At 30.9% G+C, this 20385-nt stretch overlaps 4 protein-coding genes across 11 annotated transcripts in view; 2 read left to right on the forward strand and 2 right to left on the reverse strand.

Annotated features, from left to right (window-relative positions):
• Positions 1-698: 698 nt before the first annotated feature.
• On the forward strand, positions 699-9848 carry Pak (serine/threonine-protein kinase PAK 3-like protein). 3 transcript variants are annotated; one of them, XM_031974915.2, is made up of 10 exons: positions 699-907; positions 1361-2587; positions 3285-3480; positions 4566-4734; positions 4824-4950; positions 5028-5145; positions 5234-5517; positions 5593-6088; positions 6159-6377; positions 6576-9848. In XM_031974915.2, exons 2-10 carry the CDS (start codon positions 2532-2534, stop codon positions 6657-6659), a joined length of 1749 nt encoding a protein of 582 aa, XP_031830775.1. In that variant the 5' UTR covers positions 699-907; positions 1361-2531; the 3' UTR covers positions 6660-9848. The 3 variants fall into 3 exon arrangements, with proteins under 3 accessions (XP_031830775.1, XP_031830776.1, XP_031830774.1); XM_031974916.2 differs by lacking the exon at positions 699-907 and having other exon boundaries at positions 984-2587; positions 5037-5145; XM_031974914.2 differs by lacking the exon at positions 699-907 and having other exon boundaries at positions 999-2587.
• On the reverse strand, positions 9756-15078 carry SelR (methionine sulfoxide reductase SelR). 6 transcript variants are annotated; one of them, XM_076372940.1, is made up of 6 exons: positions 14950-15078; positions 14743-14839; positions 14604-14665; positions 13342-13441; positions 12521-12693; positions 9756-10786 (listed from the first exon to the last, which is right to left on the reverse strand). In XM_076372940.1, exons 3-6 carry the CDS (start codon positions 14659-14661, stop codon positions 10596-10598), a joined length of 522 nt encoding a protein of 173 aa, XP_076229055.1. In that variant the 5' UTR covers positions 14662-14665; positions 14743-14839; positions 14950-15078; the 3' UTR covers positions 9756-10595. The 6 variants fall into 6 exon arrangements, with proteins under 6 accessions (XP_076229055.1, XP_076229054.1, XP_076229056.1 ...); XM_076372939.1 differs by lacking the exon at positions 14950-15078 and adding an exon at positions 14915-14929; XM_076372941.1 differs by lacking the exon at positions 14743-14839 and having other exon boundaries at positions 9756-10750; positions 14950-14981.
• Positions 15036-18151, forward strand: LOC116426195 (F-box-like/WD repeat-containing protein TBL1XR1). Its single transcript, XM_031974828.2, has 6 exons — positions 15036-15186; positions 15459-15746; positions 16116-16462; positions 16537-16881; positions 16963-17331; positions 17405-18151. The coding sequence occupies exons 1-6, from the start codon at positions 15129-15131 to the stop codon at positions 17534-17536; spliced, it is 1539 nt and encodes a 512-aa protein (XP_031830688.1). The 5' UTR covers positions 15036-15128; the 3' UTR covers positions 17537-18151.
• Positions 18145-20385, reverse strand: part of Dh44 (corticotropin-releasing diuretic hormone 44) — a 75320-nt gene continuing 73079 nt past the window's right edge. Inside the window, exon 4 of the mRNA XM_031974719.1 lies at positions 18145-19806. Within this exon, the coding sequence (XP_031830579.1) occupies positions 19777-19806 (30 nt within the window). The 3' untranslated portion in view covers positions 18145-19776. The remainder of the gene's footprint in view (positions 19807-20385) is intronic.

Consider the following 20385-nt stretch of genomic DNA (forward strand, 5'->3'; position numbering starts at 1 on the left):
AAAATCATTTTAAAGTGACATTAATAAATTGTAGTAAACACAATATTTGAAAAAATAGTAAAATGCTACACTATACAATTTATTGCGAATATCCACAAATCTTCATGTAAACGTATCATTTTTTGTCTCTATGGAACATTACACCACAGACCATAGATATCTAACTTACTCCCCTCAAACAACATTCACCCGTTACCTCTACCCAAAGAGCTGCTCGAGATTGCGTACCGGAGCAGTTCTATGTGTTCAATACAAACAGGTGAAAGTAGATGTGGAGAGGGCAACTCTTCGTGAGGGGAAAGACCCTAGAGAACTCACGAGCTTCTACTTCGATACCCTTGAATTATAAGATGTAAAGTAAAAAATGAATTTTCAAGAAAGTTAACTATTAAAGTAACTATTAAAAATTAATATCAATATTTAACTGAACTGTATTTTATTTGCAATTTTATTAGTTTCTCATTTGCTGCTTTCCTAACTATATCGACAAATTACAAACCTACTTACTTATACAAACTAGATAATTTTCCATGATAGGTGTTCTTTATCCATTATACACATTGTAAAATAAATATCATATTACAATCCTACATTATATATAACATATAACACAAAACCTACGTAATAATACAGTTCAAGTTAAACCATGCAAGTACGAAGAGACTTTCTCGTCTAGTCTATTTTGCACATAGGCTGAGTGCCAGTACACAAGTACAGCGAAATCACATCGTGTGACCTAATCTTTTTCATCACTTTCTAGTGTGGCATGACAAAAGAGATGGAAAATGATAGAAGGGATAGAAACGGATTGCTAGCATATATAACAAACCAAATTGCTAATAGGACTTTATCTTTAATATATTATTTTTGAAATGTAAATAATTGTATGGAGCTAAATATTAGACATGTAAGTTTCAATTGAATTATTAAAGTGAATTTAATATATAGTTTACAATAAATTATATCATATTATTGAAACTGCAAAAAAGTCTCTTAACAGTTAATCCAGTTTATTATTACTCATGTATCGTATAATAAAACTTTCCTAACTCAGGCATTACTATTAGATACATTCGTAAAACATACATATATAGAATTTTTACTTGAATTTCATTATTCACACTAAACGTAAATAATCATATAGGTATTTACTGTTTGTTTATTTTTCAAAAAAACAGCAATTCTAATGAAGTACCTGCGCGTAATTTCCCTTTTCAATATGTTGGCTGACCTGTAATTGATTCCAGTTGCAGTATTACCACTGCTCTAACTTATATTATTCTAAATATTTTTTCAATCATGATTAACACATATACATAGTTAGTCATATTCAGATGGCAATAATTCGTGTGGTTGAAAGTAAATGTATAGGTACGCACTAATGATTAGACCTTGCAAGTATGCGAGACGAAAGATAGCATACGAAGGTAGAATAGAAAGGGAACGAGTCCAGTGAAAAAGTGAAAAAGAGAGAAGGACAGACAAAGTGGAAGGGGGAGTGAACGGTGTTTCAGTGGAAGCACTGTGCAGTGGCAGAGGACCGCGGCGGCGGTGGTGATTCAGACTCCTTATCAACCTGGAAAAGTCGTGGAGAAGTACAGGGAGTGATTCGTCGACATCGGGCGTCGATTCTATGTACGAAATGAGGTGCCATTGATAAAACTTGAAGCGCCGCGTGGTTCCGCCTCCGCCGTGCCCGAACGCGGCACATCACGGACGTGTGGATAAAGCGGCGCCATATATATATACACACATACACATACACACATTATATACATGTATATACATATATATACATACATACACACGATATATAATCGTATTTTTTCTTTCGCGAGTGCGAGAGGACAGAAAAAGGGAGGAGTGAAACGAAAGCTGCGAGAACGAAAGAGAAATCGCAACACTAAGGGAGGTCGACACGGAAGGTCGGGAGTGTAGAAAAGAGGTAGGGATTCGTAGATGCGGCGCGGTGTCTGCACCCGTGCGTGAATCACGCTTTGGAGGCGTTCGTCTGTCCCCCGTTTTCGAGTACACCCTATAGTCACGACATTGACCCAATCGAGGACGCTACGAGTATTCGCAATTGAATAAACCATAAACGACTATCGTCGATTAGCTTTACAAAACTGTCACTCACGAGGAGAGGCTTTACCCTTACTCTGATTTCATGTCTTCTACCGGTCATCGGAAGTCTTTCTATCCGTGCTCGTGATACAGAGCCGGTATCAGAGACGTCGGCCAAGCACATTCACAGAATTAAGAAAAAAAAGGTCACCTCTTTACTTGGTAATAGGAGTGAATGGCTCTTAGAACCTTATGCTTTCAACAGACAACTTGGTGGTCTTGTCAATATAAAAGATTCTGTACACACTGTGATTTGAAACCTTAGTTCTTTTGAAATTTGTGAAACGTCAGAACAACCAAGACAGCTGTGACAAGAAACCTTAGAATAATAGGAATTCTGAAGTAGAAGGACTAGAACACAGCAACGTAGGATAGACTGGCAACAAAGGGACAAAAGCAGAGGCAAAATGTCAGATGAAGAAGATAAACCTCCTGCACCTCCTGTGCGACTTACATCAAACAGGTAATTTTCATTTATAAAATTTATTTTTTACATGTATTATATTCACCGATACAAACAACCATTAAAGAATAATAATTTGTTATTTATTACTTTTAAGAATCACATTGAATTCACTTCTGTATCATATGTTTTTAAGGTATAAATATAATATCTGAGTAATTTCCACATACATGTTTCACACATGTTCAGAATCAATATCATTTTATCGTACTCCAAATTCTTATTATTTTCTTTGCAATATGCAGAGATCTGCGTCCTCTTAAAATAGAGGAACAGGCACTAATTTAGTGGTTGCTAAAAATAAAATCCTACAGTTCAGATGCAATGACATTCTGTTGTGGGAGACCATCCTTTTAAGTCTTTCCATGCAGCTATACTAATGCACCTTACAAGCAAAATATATAATGTAAGATAGTTACACAGAAATAACTTACATTAGATATTTGCTTCCTCATCTAATGCAAATCACATATTGCTATGTTGCAAATTATATATTACCTATTGAATATAAAAAATTGTTTATAATTATATCAATTGTGTTAGATAATATATTTTAATCTTAACTCATATGAAACTGTAAATGTTAACAGTTAATTATCAACCATATGTAGAATAATTATTTTTAAAGAATAAATATTCAAAAACTAGGTACTTTACAGTATGTAATCAATACTTAGTAATGAATTAAATGTTTCAGGAGTGAATCTGCGCCTAATTTACCAGTGGATATGCGTCCATTGCCAAAAGAACCTGATTCTGATGAACGTAAGAAAAAAACATTAAAAAGCAAAATGAAGGTAAAAGAAAACAAGGACAAACCCAACATCAGTTACCCTACCAACTTTGAACATACAGTGCATGTTGGATTTGATGCAGTTACTGGTGAATTTACGGTAAGTCTTTCATTGTTTGCAATTTATTACTATCGTTCAAAATGCACTCGCTTCCTGCTTTGCTACTATATAATGGTACGGAGTATCCAAATGAATATTCTGTAAAAATAATATTACTTCGTGTTAATACATTACTGGTTAGACAAATCATTCTATTTTTTGTAAAAAATAACTGTTCTGAGAAATTGTATACTATAAATAATGTTTTGTAAGATAATACTGTCAAAGTGATCTTTAGAACTATCTTTGAATTACATTTGTTTTATGAAAACAAATAAAAATAGTGTACATTGTGATAGTTAAAATAAATAAAAATTTTCATTTATTTTGTTTCAAAGTTGGTACTGTGTTTTAATATTGTAATATTTATATACATAAAAATTATACGAATCACCTGTAATGTATTAGTAAAAATTAATGTAATAAATTTTCTTTTGACAAAAATATAAGTTTTTGATGGATTTTTCGTACCTAAAAAAAATCAAATTTTCATCACCTGATCACATGTGTATGAACACTGTGGAAAAGTAATTTGGTAATTTGTCTGATGCTTCTTATACCTATTATTTTTTCACATGAAAAACTAACTAGACACGTATTTCTTTCAAGCTGCCATTAAAAGTAAGTAATTTCAAATAACCACAAAAATAGTTTGCCTGCATTCTTATTATATCTACACATGATTTGACTGTTTGTTTTTGTTGCGATTAATGAAATTATGTTACTATTTTTCTGTTTTTTTAACTCAAAATTTAGAATTTATAATAGATTACAGGCATAGCTGCTTCAGTAGATTAAGAAATGCTTTAGTCAACGTTGCATTCAATATTATTGCTTTCTGGCAAAATGAAATTTCACATTGATTTGAATGCTTAAAATCTTACTATTTCTTCCATACATCAATTGGATTCCCAAATATTTTATATTTGCACGATATTCTCTTAGTTCAAAAAACTTTGAGAATTAATCTTTGAGAATAATACATCTTGTATCACTTGTTTCTACCCCTAAATATATATATATATATACATATATATATTATAACTTTAATGACAATTATTTTGAAATGTAATTTTTTATCCTAGGGGATGCCAGAAGCTTGGGCAAGGCTACTTATGTCTAGTAACATCAGTAAACAGGAGCAGAAGAAGAATCCACAAGCTGTATTAGATGTTTTAAATTGGTATGATAGCAGCACTAAAGAAACAAAAGGTTCTAAATACATGACAACAACAAAAATGGTTGGAGTAGTTGGTAAGTTACTGTTTCTTTAAAGATGAATTTATATTATTAATATTATTATCTATTATACATAAACTAAAAGTACGTAATCACATTTCAAGCTCCCATTGAAAGAGCAAGTAGTCCCAGAAGCATGGGTATAGGAGTTGGAACTGGAGTAGGAAGTATTCGTGGTCAAGCAATGTCACAAGCTTCTGGAAGTTCTCATTCTCAACATTCACTCAGCAGGTGAGTCTTTTGCACTTTTCAACTTGCAGTGAGAATGTATATAATTAAATATTCGCTGAGAAACAATAAAATTACAGAGTAAGTAGCAGTAGTCCAAGTAGTACACCAACAGACGCTTGTGCAACTAGTTCCGAGCAAGAGGATGAACCTCCACCACCTCCAATTTCAGTTAGACCAGAACGTACAAAATCAATTGTAAGCAATTATTTTACATTGCATATAAAAGTTTGTAGTGTCTCGCATGCTTCTCTGTACTTATTAATAATACCATCTTTAACGACAGTATACAAAGCCCATAGAAGAAGAACCACCACCGTCGATAAACACAACATTAGGTTCACCTCAACGAAATGGAACGCCTCAACAACCACACCAATCTCAATTGGATAGAAACAAAAATCAAGCAACTCCTACATCAACAACGACTGATCAAACGAGACCGGCACAAAGTGATAAAGCTAGAAAGAAAAAAATGTCGGACGATGAAATATTGGAAAAGTTAAGAACGATTGTAAGCGTAGGTGATCCTAATAGAAAGTATACTAAAATGGAAAAAATAGGACAGGGGTAAGTTCTAATATAAAATTTATTTATAAAAATTACTTTGATATATCTTTTATATTTTTTATATTTATCTTCTAGTGCTTCGGGAACAGTGTATACGGCAATTGAAACATCGACAGGGATGGAAGTTGCAATAAAACAAATGAATCTTTCACAGCAACCGAAAAAAGAACTGATAATAAATGAAATATTGGTTATGCGGGAGAACAAACATCCGAATGTTGTAAATTACTTGGATAGTTATCTTGTAGGAGAAGAATTGTGGGTAGTTATGGAATATTTACCTGGTGGTAGTTTGACAGATGTTGTGACTGAGACTTGCATGGATGAGGGTCAAATAGCAGCTGTATGTAGAGAAGTCTTACAAGCTTTGGAGTTCCTTCATTGTAATCAAGTTATACACAGAGATATTAAATCTGATAATATCCTGCTTGGGTTAGACGGCGGGGTAAAACTAACAGATTTTGGGTTTTGTGCACAAATTTCACCGGAACAAAGTAAACGAACTACTATGGTTGGTACACCATATTGGATGGCACCAGAAGTAGTCACAAGAAAACAGTACGGTCCAAAGGTAAATAGATTTTAATAATATAAAAATGATGAAATTATCGTGTTACTTATTAATAAATTTGCTCTCTTAGGTTGACATTTGGTCATTGGGTATAATGGCTATAGAAATGATAGAAGGTGAACCGCCATACTTAAATGAAAATCCTCTGAGAGCACTATATTTGATTGCAACAAATGGTAAACCCGAAATTAAAGATAAGGACAAATTATCGGCAATTTTTCAAGATTTCTTAGATCAATGTTTAGAAGTTGAAGTGGAGAAACGATCGGCAGCTTCAGAATTACTCAAGGTAATTTTAATTTACATAATTTAATATATATACACACAATGAAATATTAACCCTTTGCGGTCCGAGTAGCTGAGGGCGTAACAACAGTAAACTTACTTTTGCCGGGCATTGCCGGCACTCTGTCCGCAGAAAGTTAATGGTAAAATTAACAAATGAAATAAATATTAATAAAACGTATATCTTTATGGCGAATTTCAGCATCCTTTTCTGAAACTAGCAAGGCCGCTTGCTTCCTTAACACCTTTAATAATGGCAGCAAAGGAAGCTGCAAAAGGCCATTAGCGGCAGAATTCTTGTTGGCATTTCTGGCCATGCAAGATGACCAGAAAGATTAAGTTTGCGAGTAAAAAAAGAATCATCCTCCCAAAACGGAACGGCACAATAATTCAATAATATATTATAAATATTGAATAAACATATATAAATATATAAACATATATATATATATATAAATATATAAATATATAAATATGTATGTATGTAGATACATATACATGCATCTTACATATGTACATATTTATACATATATATATAGGTCATAGATAGATAGAACTTATCCGATACCTTGAGGAGTATCGAGAAATGGTTTCAAAGTTTTTAAATTGCTCGATTCTCGCATGTTGCGAGGAAACAAAGTTAAATCAGAACTGTGAACGATCTGACGGCAGAAATCTTGCACTCCTCGATAAGTTTTTATTGGCCACAAAGAGCTCGCTATGTCTTATTTAAATAGTCTTCAAAGAAAAAATTAAAATTGTACGAATGGGTTGATGCCTGAGGAGCTCTTGTGCCAATATCGAACTGCCATCGAGGACTTCCAAGCGACTGTCAGTTATTTTCTAAAGATATAAAAAACTAGTATTACTGACTCTAAAAATTGAAGATCAGAGTTAGCTACAAACATACATTATTTATAGCGAAAACCTTATTAGATAATACCATAAACAAATGTGAACAAGTACATAGGACCTATTCTAATACATTATTATGGTTTAACAAGAAATCGTAGGAAGAGGAAAAAGAAAAAATTGGTCTTCGTGTCAGACTTATATTTTTTGAACGAAGTTACGGAGAACAGAGCAATATGTTTTCAGTCTTTGGTCTGTCAGTATGACGTAGATATAATAAGCGATAGCCTAACTTGTTTTAAACGTTCTCAAGAGATCACGTTCTTGTCAGATGAATGTTAGCAAACTTAATTATGTTATATTAAGTTCTTAGTGAATATTTTTAAGATTTGGACATTGCAATCCATGCATTACATTAACGTGTATATAATTTAAAAAAAAAATAATTGATTTAACGTGTAAGGGAAGTTTACGATGAATTTAACATACGCGAGTCTTATTTAACGTTAATTCATTTGTAATTGTAAGATAAAACGTAAGTACTTTTTCTCATTTGCATCGCTCATGAGACATGTTGAGACATTGACCTTGTTACTAAAATATATTAATTATTAAAACATCTTTCTATCTATGGACAAATGTCCTGTTAACGTGTGTTCTCCAATGCAGGTCGTAAAAAAAAACATAAAAATGTCTTCAACGTGTCTTGTAAGAAACGAACGGATAAATGACGAAATTTTAAAACAAGATTCAGATATAGGAGCATTTTGTGACATTATAAAGTGCCTGTCTTGTCATGTTTAGAGACGTGAAAAAACTCGCGCTAGATTCCTTGTAATCTTGAACCATCAACAGGATAATTTAATATTTTGTTTAAAATACTAGCAGACACAGACGTACATACAAGTCAACTAAAAAAAAAAGATATACATAATTTACGTTAACGATTGTACGAGACAAGATTTCTATATGGTTGTACTACATTAAACCTAATAATTAATGTCTTTCCTAATTGTATTATACCATAAACATATATTAATTGCTGAAGCGAAAGCCTTGGACGTTTTAGTTTAAGGGATACAGACTTTCAGACTTGTCATTTTTATTCTTTTCATCTTCTTTATATGTAGAACTTTACTGTAAAGTACCGCTAATGGACGCAATGTGAGAATATAATAGATATCAAGGAAGTTAATGATATATTGCATATGAAACGATAAAGAAAAATGCAAAGAGAGCATACATTATTTGGTAATAAAAAGTTGTATATGCAATAATGTATTCATTATTTACTGAGTTTATTGTTTTCGTAATACTATTATTAAAAAGCCTGATTAGTTTTTTTTATAATAATTAATAAAATCTAATTATACTTGACAGACGAAGCGGCTCAGTTTGTAACATGCTTACGCCTAAGTTTGGAATCGCATGCTGAAGGGTAATTATATTTACCTATACAGAATCAGGGAATATAATGTATAATCATGTTAAATTTCTCTCGGTACCGAGGAAGAACTCCCGCATTACGACATTTCAGCATGCATTCTAAATTGTTTGGGAACGGTAAGCAATGTTAGGCGGTATAGAAAACAAAGTAACTGTGCACGTCTAGTATTAATAAAAAAAAAAACGTTTTGTGTAAACGATAAAAAAAATGTGCGATCCAGGGTTGAAATTGACGTTAACTCGAACAGGCATACTGAACGAGGTCCTGCATTTTCACAAATATCTGTAGAAGAGAAAAACGTCCATTTTGTGTAATTGTATTACTACGGCGGTGATTAAGAATATTTCAGCTAAAGCAGCTATCTATAAGGTTTATTTTTATTTGTAAATCGAGTCATATTAGATGCAAAGTTTACTTGTCCATATTTTTAAATACCATCTAAGAATATGCAAATAATGATTAGGCATGTGGATATTCCGAGTGAGATTGTTTGTTGAATGAGCCCAAGTACAAAAGTTATGTCAGTATGCCTTATCATAATAAAAGTAAGCGCCATTCATCAATTTAGGAATCATCGTTATTATTTTGTTATTCGAACACGCAATCATGTAACGCTTGAAATAAGACTTCGATAAAAATGTGGACAAGAATAAACGTTTTCGCTCCTACGTCTCGGTTATCGTTCCAAGTGCATTTATGTATTTCTGTAAGAAACTTATTCTGGTCGGTTTAGAACTATAAAATAGGTTCCTATGCAAATCAAGTTAAGCACGTATACTCATGTTTTGCGATTTTTTAATGATGTTTTTGAAAATGCTTTGAGATCTCAATATAGAACAAAATCAGGCCTATTAACGAAGCCGTTATATTATTTACATATGTTATTAAAGTTTTCAGCTTTCAAGCTTTATTGAAAATTTCATTTGAATGGTACCTCCTTATAATGAAATTGGCAATTATTATTATTGCAAGAGAATTTGGTAAAAACATCTGGTTTCTCAGGAAAACTAATATTTAACGTAAACAGTTGTCGAATTTAAAAACGAAGGAAAGCAGGAAATGGAAAATGAATTATTGTAAAAATAATGCCTAGAATTTGCATATATATTGTACTGTAACACCTTTTAGTTTGTTTTGAAACGTTACAATATAAGGAAACATTTTATAACAAAAGAATTGTTTTTCCAATGTGATCCTTCCCTTTGCTGTAGTTTTAAGTGACAACGCTATGTCATAGATGAAACAAATCATATATAGAGTTAAGACAGAAATTATGCATTTTCTTTTAAATAAGGAACAGTTAATACACATAATAATTAATAAAATTTTCCATACAATTTCTTAGTTTTCTCAAGCAAATAAATAGTTATTGTTATTTACATATTATGCTCATTACATGTAATATAAAAAAATAACTGAATGCTTTCATGAATTATTTCTTACACATTTTACATTAGTTTAGCAGATTTTATATTTTACACACTCTAAATGTAGCATCTTATTCATTTAGGGTGTATTTACAAACTTGAAACCATCCTAAGATTATAATATTGCAAAAATTAATATGACATAATTTATCACTGTACTATGTATAAATACACATGTTTAATTCTTCATATAGAATCTATGCTTTCTAATAATTAGAAATAAGTTTAGCATTCATGGATTATAGATAGAAAACTTGTTCACAATAAATATTATATAGTGAAAATATTGTTCATAATATTCAACATATTTTTTGTTACACATGAAGTCTACACTTTTTTCTAAAGAATAACAAAATGTTCAGTCAGTAGTAGCAAAATCTAATTGAAAATATTATATGCAGTCAGTATTTGTTAAGAAATATAAACTTTTTTCAGTACAAGTTGAACTTTGAAAATTTTCCTATATTTTATTTAAAGTTTCTTTTTTCACTAGTTTTTATGACGGTGTCTTCTTTTCCTCTCCTGCCGAATGGAAGCTTATAGATGCAGAGTTGATGCAAAATCGCTTCCTTGTAGGCTTCGGACCATCATTAAATACGTGTCCCAAATGTGAACCGCACTTCGAACAGGTTACTTCAGTCCGCACCATATCTGGGTTTGCGATCAGCAGTAGTAGATTTCCACCAACTGTGCGTCAATTGTCGACGCAGTTTTTGTGTGTCAATGGTGAGAGTGAAGTGGTGGTAGCGGAGCAATAGGAAGACAAAGGAAATAGAATAATAGAGTGTGATTAAACACAGACCAACACCTTTCTTTGTGCACTTTAAATGCTTTCCGGTAATAGCAGCACCGAACAAACTGAATCAATATTATTAAAAGCAGTAGGTTGAATAATAAATACTAAGCAATAAATATTAAAACCTCTGCTCTAAGTGATTTGATGGAAAAAATAAAATGGTAAAATATAAAAAAAGCTAATAGTTTATTATACTCTTTAAATAATCAGCGCAATAAGAAATAGCTATGCGTTCTACATACATAATTAATACCCATAATCTTACTTCTTGCTTTATTCATCTATTGAAGATCTCTTTGAATCTCCATTCCATATTTAACTATTTTGATATTGTATTACTGAATTAAAAAGTTTATCAAAAACTTGAGCAATATTTGCTTATACATTTGGTAATGTTACTACAATGCTTAATATACGAATATAATGTTAAATACCGATCAAACAACTAATTTTAAAATATTATCACCACAAACTACATGGTACTGCATTTACTATACCCATATATTTCTTATTTGTCCATATACTTTTTTGTACATAAATACAACATGAACTAAATATAATACATTTAATACAAAAAATACAAATGCTACTCAATAATTAATGTCAGAGGTTCATAATCAAAATTAAAAAAAAAAATGATTTGCATATGACTATGTTAAATTTAATAAATTAAATACATATTTTAAGCTTGAAATTATAATAGTAGTAGATCTATTAAAATTATATAAAAGCAAAAGCTATATGTTAACTATAGTAGAATGAAACAGGAAGATATGTTAATTTTCCTTTCTTTCACTCGCAAATAGACAAAAAATTATTTTTAATATACACCTATGAACTTAGTTTCACACAATAGACGATGTAAGTCTAACACAATCACACTCTAAGCATTAGCATGCAAGGTACAGGATGATAGGAATATTACCTTCCTTATATACTAATACAATTGCTTTTTTATAATAAACGTGTTTAAAAAGAGTTAAGTCTATCATAAAAATTTGATGATAATCAAATTTTCATGCAGCCGTGAAATATATTAGAATGAAATACACTCAGCCCTCAATTTATACAGTAAATTAGAACACTAATTACATGGTAGTTTTTACATATAATCTTAATTTAATAACAGAATAAAATGTACTTTTGTTTTCTGAAATGTCATTATTATTATTTCTTTTGTTTGGCTATGTGAAATAATAAATCAAGGATCAGGTGTATTTTAATAAAAAAAAAAGAGATATACTAATTTAATCATATACATTTATGCCACTTATAAAACATAACAAAGAATAAATAAAGTAATATAAAATATAAGCTGCGGAAGGCTCAGGAATGGCAGAACTAAAAGTTTAGGATAGGTTTTGTGAAAGTATGAATGTAAAAAAAAAGTAATGAAGAATGTTTAAGAATGGTAAATAAATAAAACTCTAAAACCCTTGGATATTATCCAACATTCTCATACGTAATCCAAACTTTACATTATAGAGTTTATTTATCCACCATTTAAGCAGATACTTTTAATGAGTGTAATATTATATGTAATAAATATTGTTATTGTACTAAGAAACCGAGCATAATTCTAAGAAATATTTATCAGTAAAAGTAAAATTTATGTATTTGCTTACAATTTGAAGTATCTTTGGTTAATTTGACTCGTCCCTGATCCAATACTTCATTGAATGCAGGCCAACCACAGCCACTGTCATATTTCGTATCAGAAGAAAATAATTCTTGATCACAAATAATGCAGGTATACGTGCCTCTTTCATAGAATTTGTTGTAACAACCGCTAAAAGGTCTAAAACAGGGAAGAAAAATGGTTAAAAGGATGAATAAGCGTGCACAGCAGGAAGTTAATTATGAACACCTATGATTTATTTTTAAACTACTCGGTCATGACGCAAAGTCAAGCCAACGCATGCTCTTGAAAAAGTTATTTTTATCTCACATCACTTAAAAGTAAACCAGTTTCCACCGTATTAACAATATTTTTGAAAAACTATTACAAATATTAAATTCACTTAAAATGTATGCAATTATGACCATGATAATACGAAATCTCCATTCAAAAACTACTAGAAAAATGAATTAGAAATCGTAAATATCGAATCAGCTGATCATAATTGATATTTGACTGCTACAAGCGTACAAACTAACTATGAACCATAAAATTAAATTATTAATAACACTTTCATCATATACGAAAAAGAAACAAGCATTAGGCACTGTTTCATACGACATTGAAAATCTCCAGTTCTATAAACAACTGCAAAGCGGTTTCGTACGTGTGGAATAGTATGCGGTACATGCGTGAGAATTTCGTTACTGAAAATACTTTTCCAATAAAAGAAAACACGTATCACTTGCATGACTTGTACAGTAAACAAGAATGGTCTGACATACGCCTAACACTATAATAAGAGGATTAAATTCACGTCAGACGTACCTTTCTGTACCCTTTTCTTGCGTTACATGCCACTGTAATGGCGTCAAACGCTTTTTCAACTCTTCTTTATCGATTTCCGAAGTCATTCTTCTAATCGTCCCTTAAAACAAGTTAAAAAGAACGTGGAATCAAGTAGCGATTCCAATAACAGAAAAAACAACACGGACCGTCTTGCCGCGCTTTCCTCGCAACTATGCAACTATACAGCGAGGAGAACAGAAGCGGCACTCGGCCTGTTCCTTTGAGACGTGGACGATCAGATTTCGTGACCTTGGGTTAACCAATCAGGTCCTCCGGCGATCAGATTTGATAATTACGCTATTATGATGACACGTGGCTTCTACTCTATATAGTGAAACTATACAACGTACGACCAGAATACATTTTGCAAATAAAACATAAAATTGGACAAAGTATAAATATTAAAAATATTCGTTGTCATTAATTGAATTTTCAGTAGAAAATAAAGTAACTACTGATAATGTGTATTAATATATTACCTATGCATCTAATACGCATAACAGTAAAGTTAGTAGTAAGTCTTCAAAACTGAACTAAACGTATTAGAATATTTACCAATTTATATCGAAATATGCTTACTAAAAAAAAATGTTAAGCCAGGAAAAAAGATGCTATTATTTTTTATAATCGCAATTTGTAATTAACTATTTTAATTTTGTATTTAACTATTTGTAATTTTAGAAGGCATTAAACATATATTCAAAAGTATTTAGTGTTATACTTTAATTTTCAGTAGAAATGTTTGAATTCACGAACTGTATGCAATTTTGTGTATATAAGTATGTACGAATACATATTATACGAGCAGTATAATACGCAAATAGAAACGTGCAGTAAAAGATAAAATAAAACAAATATTTTGATTAGATAAAATAAATCATGAAATTGGTTATTATGATGTTGATAGTAAAATATTTTTATTATGTAAATTAACATGTATTCAACGAAAATAAAAATTATTTCAAACAACACAAAATTTCCAATTAATATAATTATTTATGTAAAATGTATTAATTGAGTATTTATAAAATCAAACGGTGTTTAAAATTAGTAACAAATGACATTATCATTGAAGAAAATAAACAATGACAGGATAAGCATTTAGATAATTTTAACTTTATAAAGGGATAATATTTGTATTCCAGTTTTTTACAATATTAACCCTATTTTACCTATTTTAATAATCCATTTAATCTAACTGTAAAACTTAACTGTAAAGTGTACCTGAATATAATACGAACCTCTTTGAAGCAATAAATTCCTTATAAGCAGTGTTAAAGGTCGTAAACCCATCGACATATTTCTATAAAGTATAAAGAATAAACGTTATTTTAATACTTGCAGAAATAATCCCGTAACAATTGTGACATTTGCTCACACTCGGTTAGCGAAGTATTGTATATAATTTCGTACTGTCAATGCTAGGTCATTATTATATTGTTGCACAAGTGTAATATTGTTTACATAATAAATACGTCTGAAAACATTATTCGAATTAGTACCGTTGGTTCATCCTTTTTCTTTCCGTGGTTTTAAAATAAGATAGAATTACATCATTATTAGAAAGTATATCTTTTTGGAACACACCGCTGTTTGTATTTCATGACCAATTGTAATCTCTTGTGTGTAATGGATCTGTGTTCTTTTACTGTAGCGGCCTCGACGCGGCAAATCTCGGGAATCTCGGCGTCCGACGTGGATCAACACGGTTTTTCGGCGCAACTGTTTATAAATATGTTGTGCTAGTGTCTTAAAGGCTAAGAACGATGAGCTTCTCTAGTGATGAAGTCAATTTTTTGGTTTACCGATACCTACAAGAATCCGGTGCGTTATGTGAAACATTTTCTAACCTATTTTAGAGCATTCGTATATCAATAACTTGAATTTCTTTTGTTTATACAAGTCAGTTTCGTATATGTGATACATAGGTTTGTATCATAATAATTACCGAAATTTCTAAAAGTATTATTAACTTACAATTTCTATAAAAAACATTAGTGAAGTAGAGATAAACAATTATTTTAACATAAATTAGTTACTGTAATATGAAAAGTTACATTGGCTGTACAAATTAATATTCACATGTTTTTCTATAGGATTTCAACATTCTGCATACACGTTTGGCATAGAATCACATATATCACAAAGTAATATAAATGGTGCATTAGTTCCACCAGCAGCTCTTTTGTCCATTCTTCAAAAAGGATTACAATACACGGAAGCAGAGATATCGATAGGTGAAGATGGTACTGAACAAAGAATGGTGGAATCTTTGTCCCTTATCGATGCTGTTATGCCAGATGTTGTTGCGTCAAGGCAGAATCAAATTAATCAGCAGAAACAACAGGTGAAAACAGAAGTGCAAGATACAAATGGAGAAGAAGGTAAATTTAATTTTTGTGACCATTTAGTATGAGATCCTGGTACACCCTGGTCTATAAAAGTATACAAATTTTATAGACCTCCTTTTAAAACCAGGTAAATTAAAGGACCGCTTTGGTTTTCGGATTTGTTTCTGAGCTATAACATTTTATTATACTACTCGTATTAAAGTATTTTTATAATATATCTTTTAATGAATTTTATAATATATATTATTAATTTTGTATTAATTCGAGAAAACAGTAGTATGGCAAAATATAGCTTAATATTAAAGGTGTAACATATCCGTAAATTAGAAGCAAACAGAATTATTCTACTGAACTTTGATAAGAGAAAAGTATCTAATTTAATACATGTTACTTGACTTACAGTTGTTACCTCCAATGAAGGTGTAGGTACAAATGAGAGGGGAGGAGATAGAACAGAAATGGAAGTAGATGAACAACAACAAGGTTCAGGTGGAGGAAGTAATGCTAGCGCAGTTGAGATCCCGGAAAGTAAAGCTACAAAATTACGTGGTCATGAATCTGAGGTCTTTATATGTGCATGGAATCCAACAACTGATCTTTTGGCATCTGGTTCTGGAGACAGTACAGCTCGTATATGGGATATGTCTGATAATTCTCAAGCACCGAATCAACTGGTCCTCCGACATTGTATACAAAAAGGTGGTACTGAAGTACCAAGTAATAAAGATGTTACTTCCTTAGATTGGAAGGTATGTTAAATACTTCTGCTTACATGAATAATGCTTGCAAGAAATAATAAGATCTTGTTATTCTTTTTTTTTAGTGTGATGGTAGCTTATTAGCAACTGGAAGTTATGATGGTTACGCAAGAATTTGGAAAACAGATGGTAGATTAGCTTCAACTTTAGGTCAACATAAAGGTCCAATTTTTGCATTAAAATGGAACAAACGTGGAAATTATATTTTAAGTGCTGGAGTGGATAAAACAACGATCATATGGGATGCGGAAAGTGGACAATGTACCCAACAGTTCAGTTTTCATTGTGCACCTGCTTTAGATGTCGACTGGCAAACAAATACATCATTTGCTAGTTGTTCTACGGATCAGTGTATTCATGTGTGCAAACTTAATGTTGATAAGCCAATCAAGAGCTTCCAAGGTCATACGGTAAGTAAATAGAACTAGTTAATAGAAACTATATTTTTGGTATAATATTATTATATATATTACCTGTTCTATAAATTACAGAATGAAGTTAATGCTATTAAATGGGACCCTCAAGGCAATTTGTTAGCTAGTTGTTCAGATGATATGAGTCTTAAAATCTGGTCTATGAAACAAGACACGTGGGTACATGATCTCCAGGCTCATAGTAAAGAAATATATACAATTAAGTGGTCGCCAACTGGACCTGGTACCCATAATCCAAATATGAATTTAACGTTAGCTAGTGCATCATTCGATTCTACAGTAAGGTTATGGGATGTAGAAAGAGGTGCATGTATACATACACTTACAAAGCACACAGAGCCAGTTTATAGTGTAGCATTTAGTCCAGATGGCAAATTTCTTGCTAGCGGAAGTTTCGACAAATGTGTTCATATTTGGTCCACTCAGGTAAAGCAGTTACATATATGGCTCTTTTATATTTTTAGTAAGTATTATATATGTTTTACGTTTAACTGTGCAGAGCGGTCAACTGGTACACAGTTATAGAGGCACGGGAGGAATATTTGAAGTCTGCTGGAACAGTCGAGGGGATAAAGTTGGTGCTTCTGCATCTGATGGCAGTGTGTTTGTCCTTGACCTTCGTAAACTGTGATTACAACCATATATTTAAAAGACTATATTTCATTTCACAACGTTTTACGGTTTTAAGTTACCTTCAATTCTTTTCATTTTATTACGGTTACACTTTTTACTTTTTAAACTACTAGCCACATTTTACAGTTGTCTAAACCATTTGTGTTTACTGAATATTGTTGAAAAAAGTATTAATTACTTATGTGCAGAACTGAAACGTGTCAATAGCCTACGACGAGTTGAAAAGATATCAATCTAAACAAAAAGAAAAACTTGTAACTTTTCTTTAATTCTTCTTTCGATATTTTATTGAAAGAGTTCAGAAGAAAAGTATTGTACATTAGTATTTTCAATTGTGACACTTTGTACAGTGAAACAGTTTAACAGACATTATATTTCCAGAGAAAAATAAAATGCAATCTTCATTCACTAGAAGTGGATGGGATATATATTATAATTGTAATAATAATGATAATAATACTAAGTATTATATAAACATCGATAACAAGTAAAAAAAAAAAGAATAAAATTTTTTAAAGAACAGTAAAGCAATGCGATGTATTTTCATTATATTCCGCAATATGTTAAAGGAGAAAGGAGAGAGATGAAGGTAGAATGCATAATACGTCTGTCTTAAATGAAGTTTATTTTATTTTCTCTACATTTTGTGCAATTTATGTTGTTAGAATAAAAAGAGAATCGAAAATAAATAACAATATTGTACAATCTCTTTAAATAAGTAACTTATGTCTACTTTATGCACAGTAATTTTAGAATGCATATACAGTTTTAACAAGTTATATAAGTTATATAACATGTAAATAATGATAATATATAGTTATATCTATTTTCTAACATCGCCGTAAACATCAGAAGCGTTAACTGTGTTTTATTATTACATTGTTATATTTCTAAAATATTACTAATACAAAATTATCTTCGAAAAAATACTTGGTTTATAGATTAATACATATATGAAAATGTTGAACAATGAGAAAATATGTTATATTAAATTAGTTACATTGATGACGTTCATATATCTTATATTTTTAATACAACATAAAAATACTTAAGACTAAAATTTGAGTAGTCGAACAGAGCAATTTACGCTTCGATGTATTACGCGAATATATGTGCATACATATCAGTTTTAGGGATAAGCGTTTTAAACAGAGTATACGTATTAATTTATAACATAAAAATAGGGAATCATTGATTTGCACATAGTACAGTATTTCTTTGGTATACCATCTGACTGAAACACAGTCAATTCCATTATCATGTGTTTTTTAAGGGTATTGCAGATATGAAGCAATGTATTCATAATAACATGAACGCAAATCAAAATAATATCTAACAAAGAAACTATGTACATAAAAGATGCTTAGGTAAACATATCTTTTTGAAACATTTATTTTCAAATACACTTATCATTTGCATGATTGAAATGTTTCCAAAGTAAATCTAAAGATCAGATATCGGTATTAAAATAATAATTACATTACATTAAATGTACAATTTTTCCTTTTACAAATAACATGTTTAAACCTTATTATAAATAAGAGTAAGGTATTAAGTGAATACATAAATGTCTAAAAAAAATTACTATACAACAGGTAAGTATAATGTCATAAAACTGTTTCGTGCCTTGGCAATTTAAATAATTATAATAAAATACCTTCTGGTACCACCATTGTTATGCTCTTAAAACTTAACATTAATATGAAGTAACATTTACAATAAATTACATCAAAAGTTGTACATTGGATGTCTTATGCGGAGGTTTTTGATTGATTAGACAGACTTGAAGAGATCACAACATATAATACTGTTCTGTTTCAGGATTCTGCGTTATTGAAAAGGAAAAAATCAAAAAATAAATACAATACGGAGTTTGAACTGCAATATAAGATGACTTGATATAATAAACTCTTACCATGAGCTCTTAAACGTAGGAAAGCCATCTTTGTTTTGTTGTTTTTATTTTTTCCCTTTTCTAGTTGAGTGAGAATTCAGAAAGAAATACTGAAACATTTTTAGAGTTTCTTAAATTTCCTGAGCTATTGCAGACTATGAGGCACACGTTACTCCGTGTTCGGTATGCGAGTAATTTGCAGGTATGTATGTAAAATGTATGGGTCTATGGTAAAACATGAGGAATATGACGAATAATACATAAATTATATGGTAATCGGCTTGTTATTTAAAAAACCGTAATAGCGAGAGTTGATTGTGATTCCATTTTGTTCTTCAAGTTGATTAGAGTAAACGCAAATCGTTTGTCTGCACCTGGAAACAAATATAATGAAAATATAGATTTTGTTTCGTGTCCACGTAATAAATAACTATTCTAGAATTTATTCTATTCTCTGATCTGACTATAAATCTAGCATAATTTATTAGGTAAGAAATAAATGGTCGATTTGAAGATGCATGATTTTACCATATTACTATGGCTATAGTTAATATTTTCCTAGAATTATGTTTATATGACAATGCATAAATCAATCGAGATAAAAAGTTTTTCTGGACAATTACACTATTTTCTTAAACGAATTAATTTCGCTGCAAAGATAATGATTTTGGAAGATCTTGCAAATTCTAGAACTCAATAATCTCTTAAAAAAAGCATAAACGATCTTAAAATTCAATAGAAAAAAATTTATAAACTACAATGGACATTATTTTCATTGATAGACGTAAATTATATTTGAATAAAGTCAATTACAAAAACGTTGATCGACTTATTTCCTGTCAACCTAATACTTGCATACACGCAATCTTTACCTTCTATTATGTTATGTTCATTTTTTCTGCAAGATAGTAATTGCATGTTGCAGCGATTTCCAAACTGGGAGGCGCGAAAAG

This window comes from Nomia melanderi, chromosome 12, assembly GCF_051020985.1.
Source record: "Nomia melanderi isolate GNS246 chromosome 12, iyNomMela1, whole genome shotgun sequence".
Classification (NCBI taxonomy): Eukaryota; Metazoa; Arthropoda; class Insecta; order Hymenoptera; family Halictidae; genus Nomia; species Nomia melanderi.

Bases quoted from the DNA above. Each gene is read 5' to 3' on its own strand.
- Pak (XM_031974915.2), top strand. From the start codon at position 2,532: ATGTCAGATGAAGAAGATAAACCTCCTGCACCTCCTGTGCGACTTACA. The intron at 5,146-5,233 runs GTAAGCAATTAT...CTTTAACGACAG, and splicing joins CAGAACGTACAAAATCAATT to TATACAAAGCCCATAGAAGA. The intron at 5,518-5,592 runs GTAAGTTCTAAT...TTTATCTTCTAG, and splicing joins ATGGAAAAAATAGGACAGGG to TGCTTCGGGAACAGTGTATA.
- SelR (XM_076372938.1), bottom strand. The intron at 13,442-14,603 runs GTTCGTATTATA...ACTTGTTTTAAG, and splicing joins GAATTTATTGCTTCAAAGAG to GGACGATTAGAAGAATGACT. The intron at 12,694-13,341 runs GTACGTCTGACG...TCCCTGTTTTAG, and splicing joins CAAGAAAAGGGTACAGAAAG to ACCTTTTAGCGGTTGTTACA.
- LOC116426195 (XM_031974828.2), top strand. From the start codon at position 15,129: ATGAGCTTCTCTAGTGATGAAGTCAATTTTTTGGTTTACCGATACCTA. The intron at 15,747-16,115 runs GTAAATTTAATT...CTTGACTTACAG, and splicing joins AGATACAAATGGAGAAGAAG to TTGTTACCTCCAATGAAGGT. The intron at 16,463-16,536 runs GTATGTTAAATA...CTTTTTTTTTAG, and splicing joins TTACTTCCTTAGATTGGAAG to TGTGATGGTAGCTTATTAGC.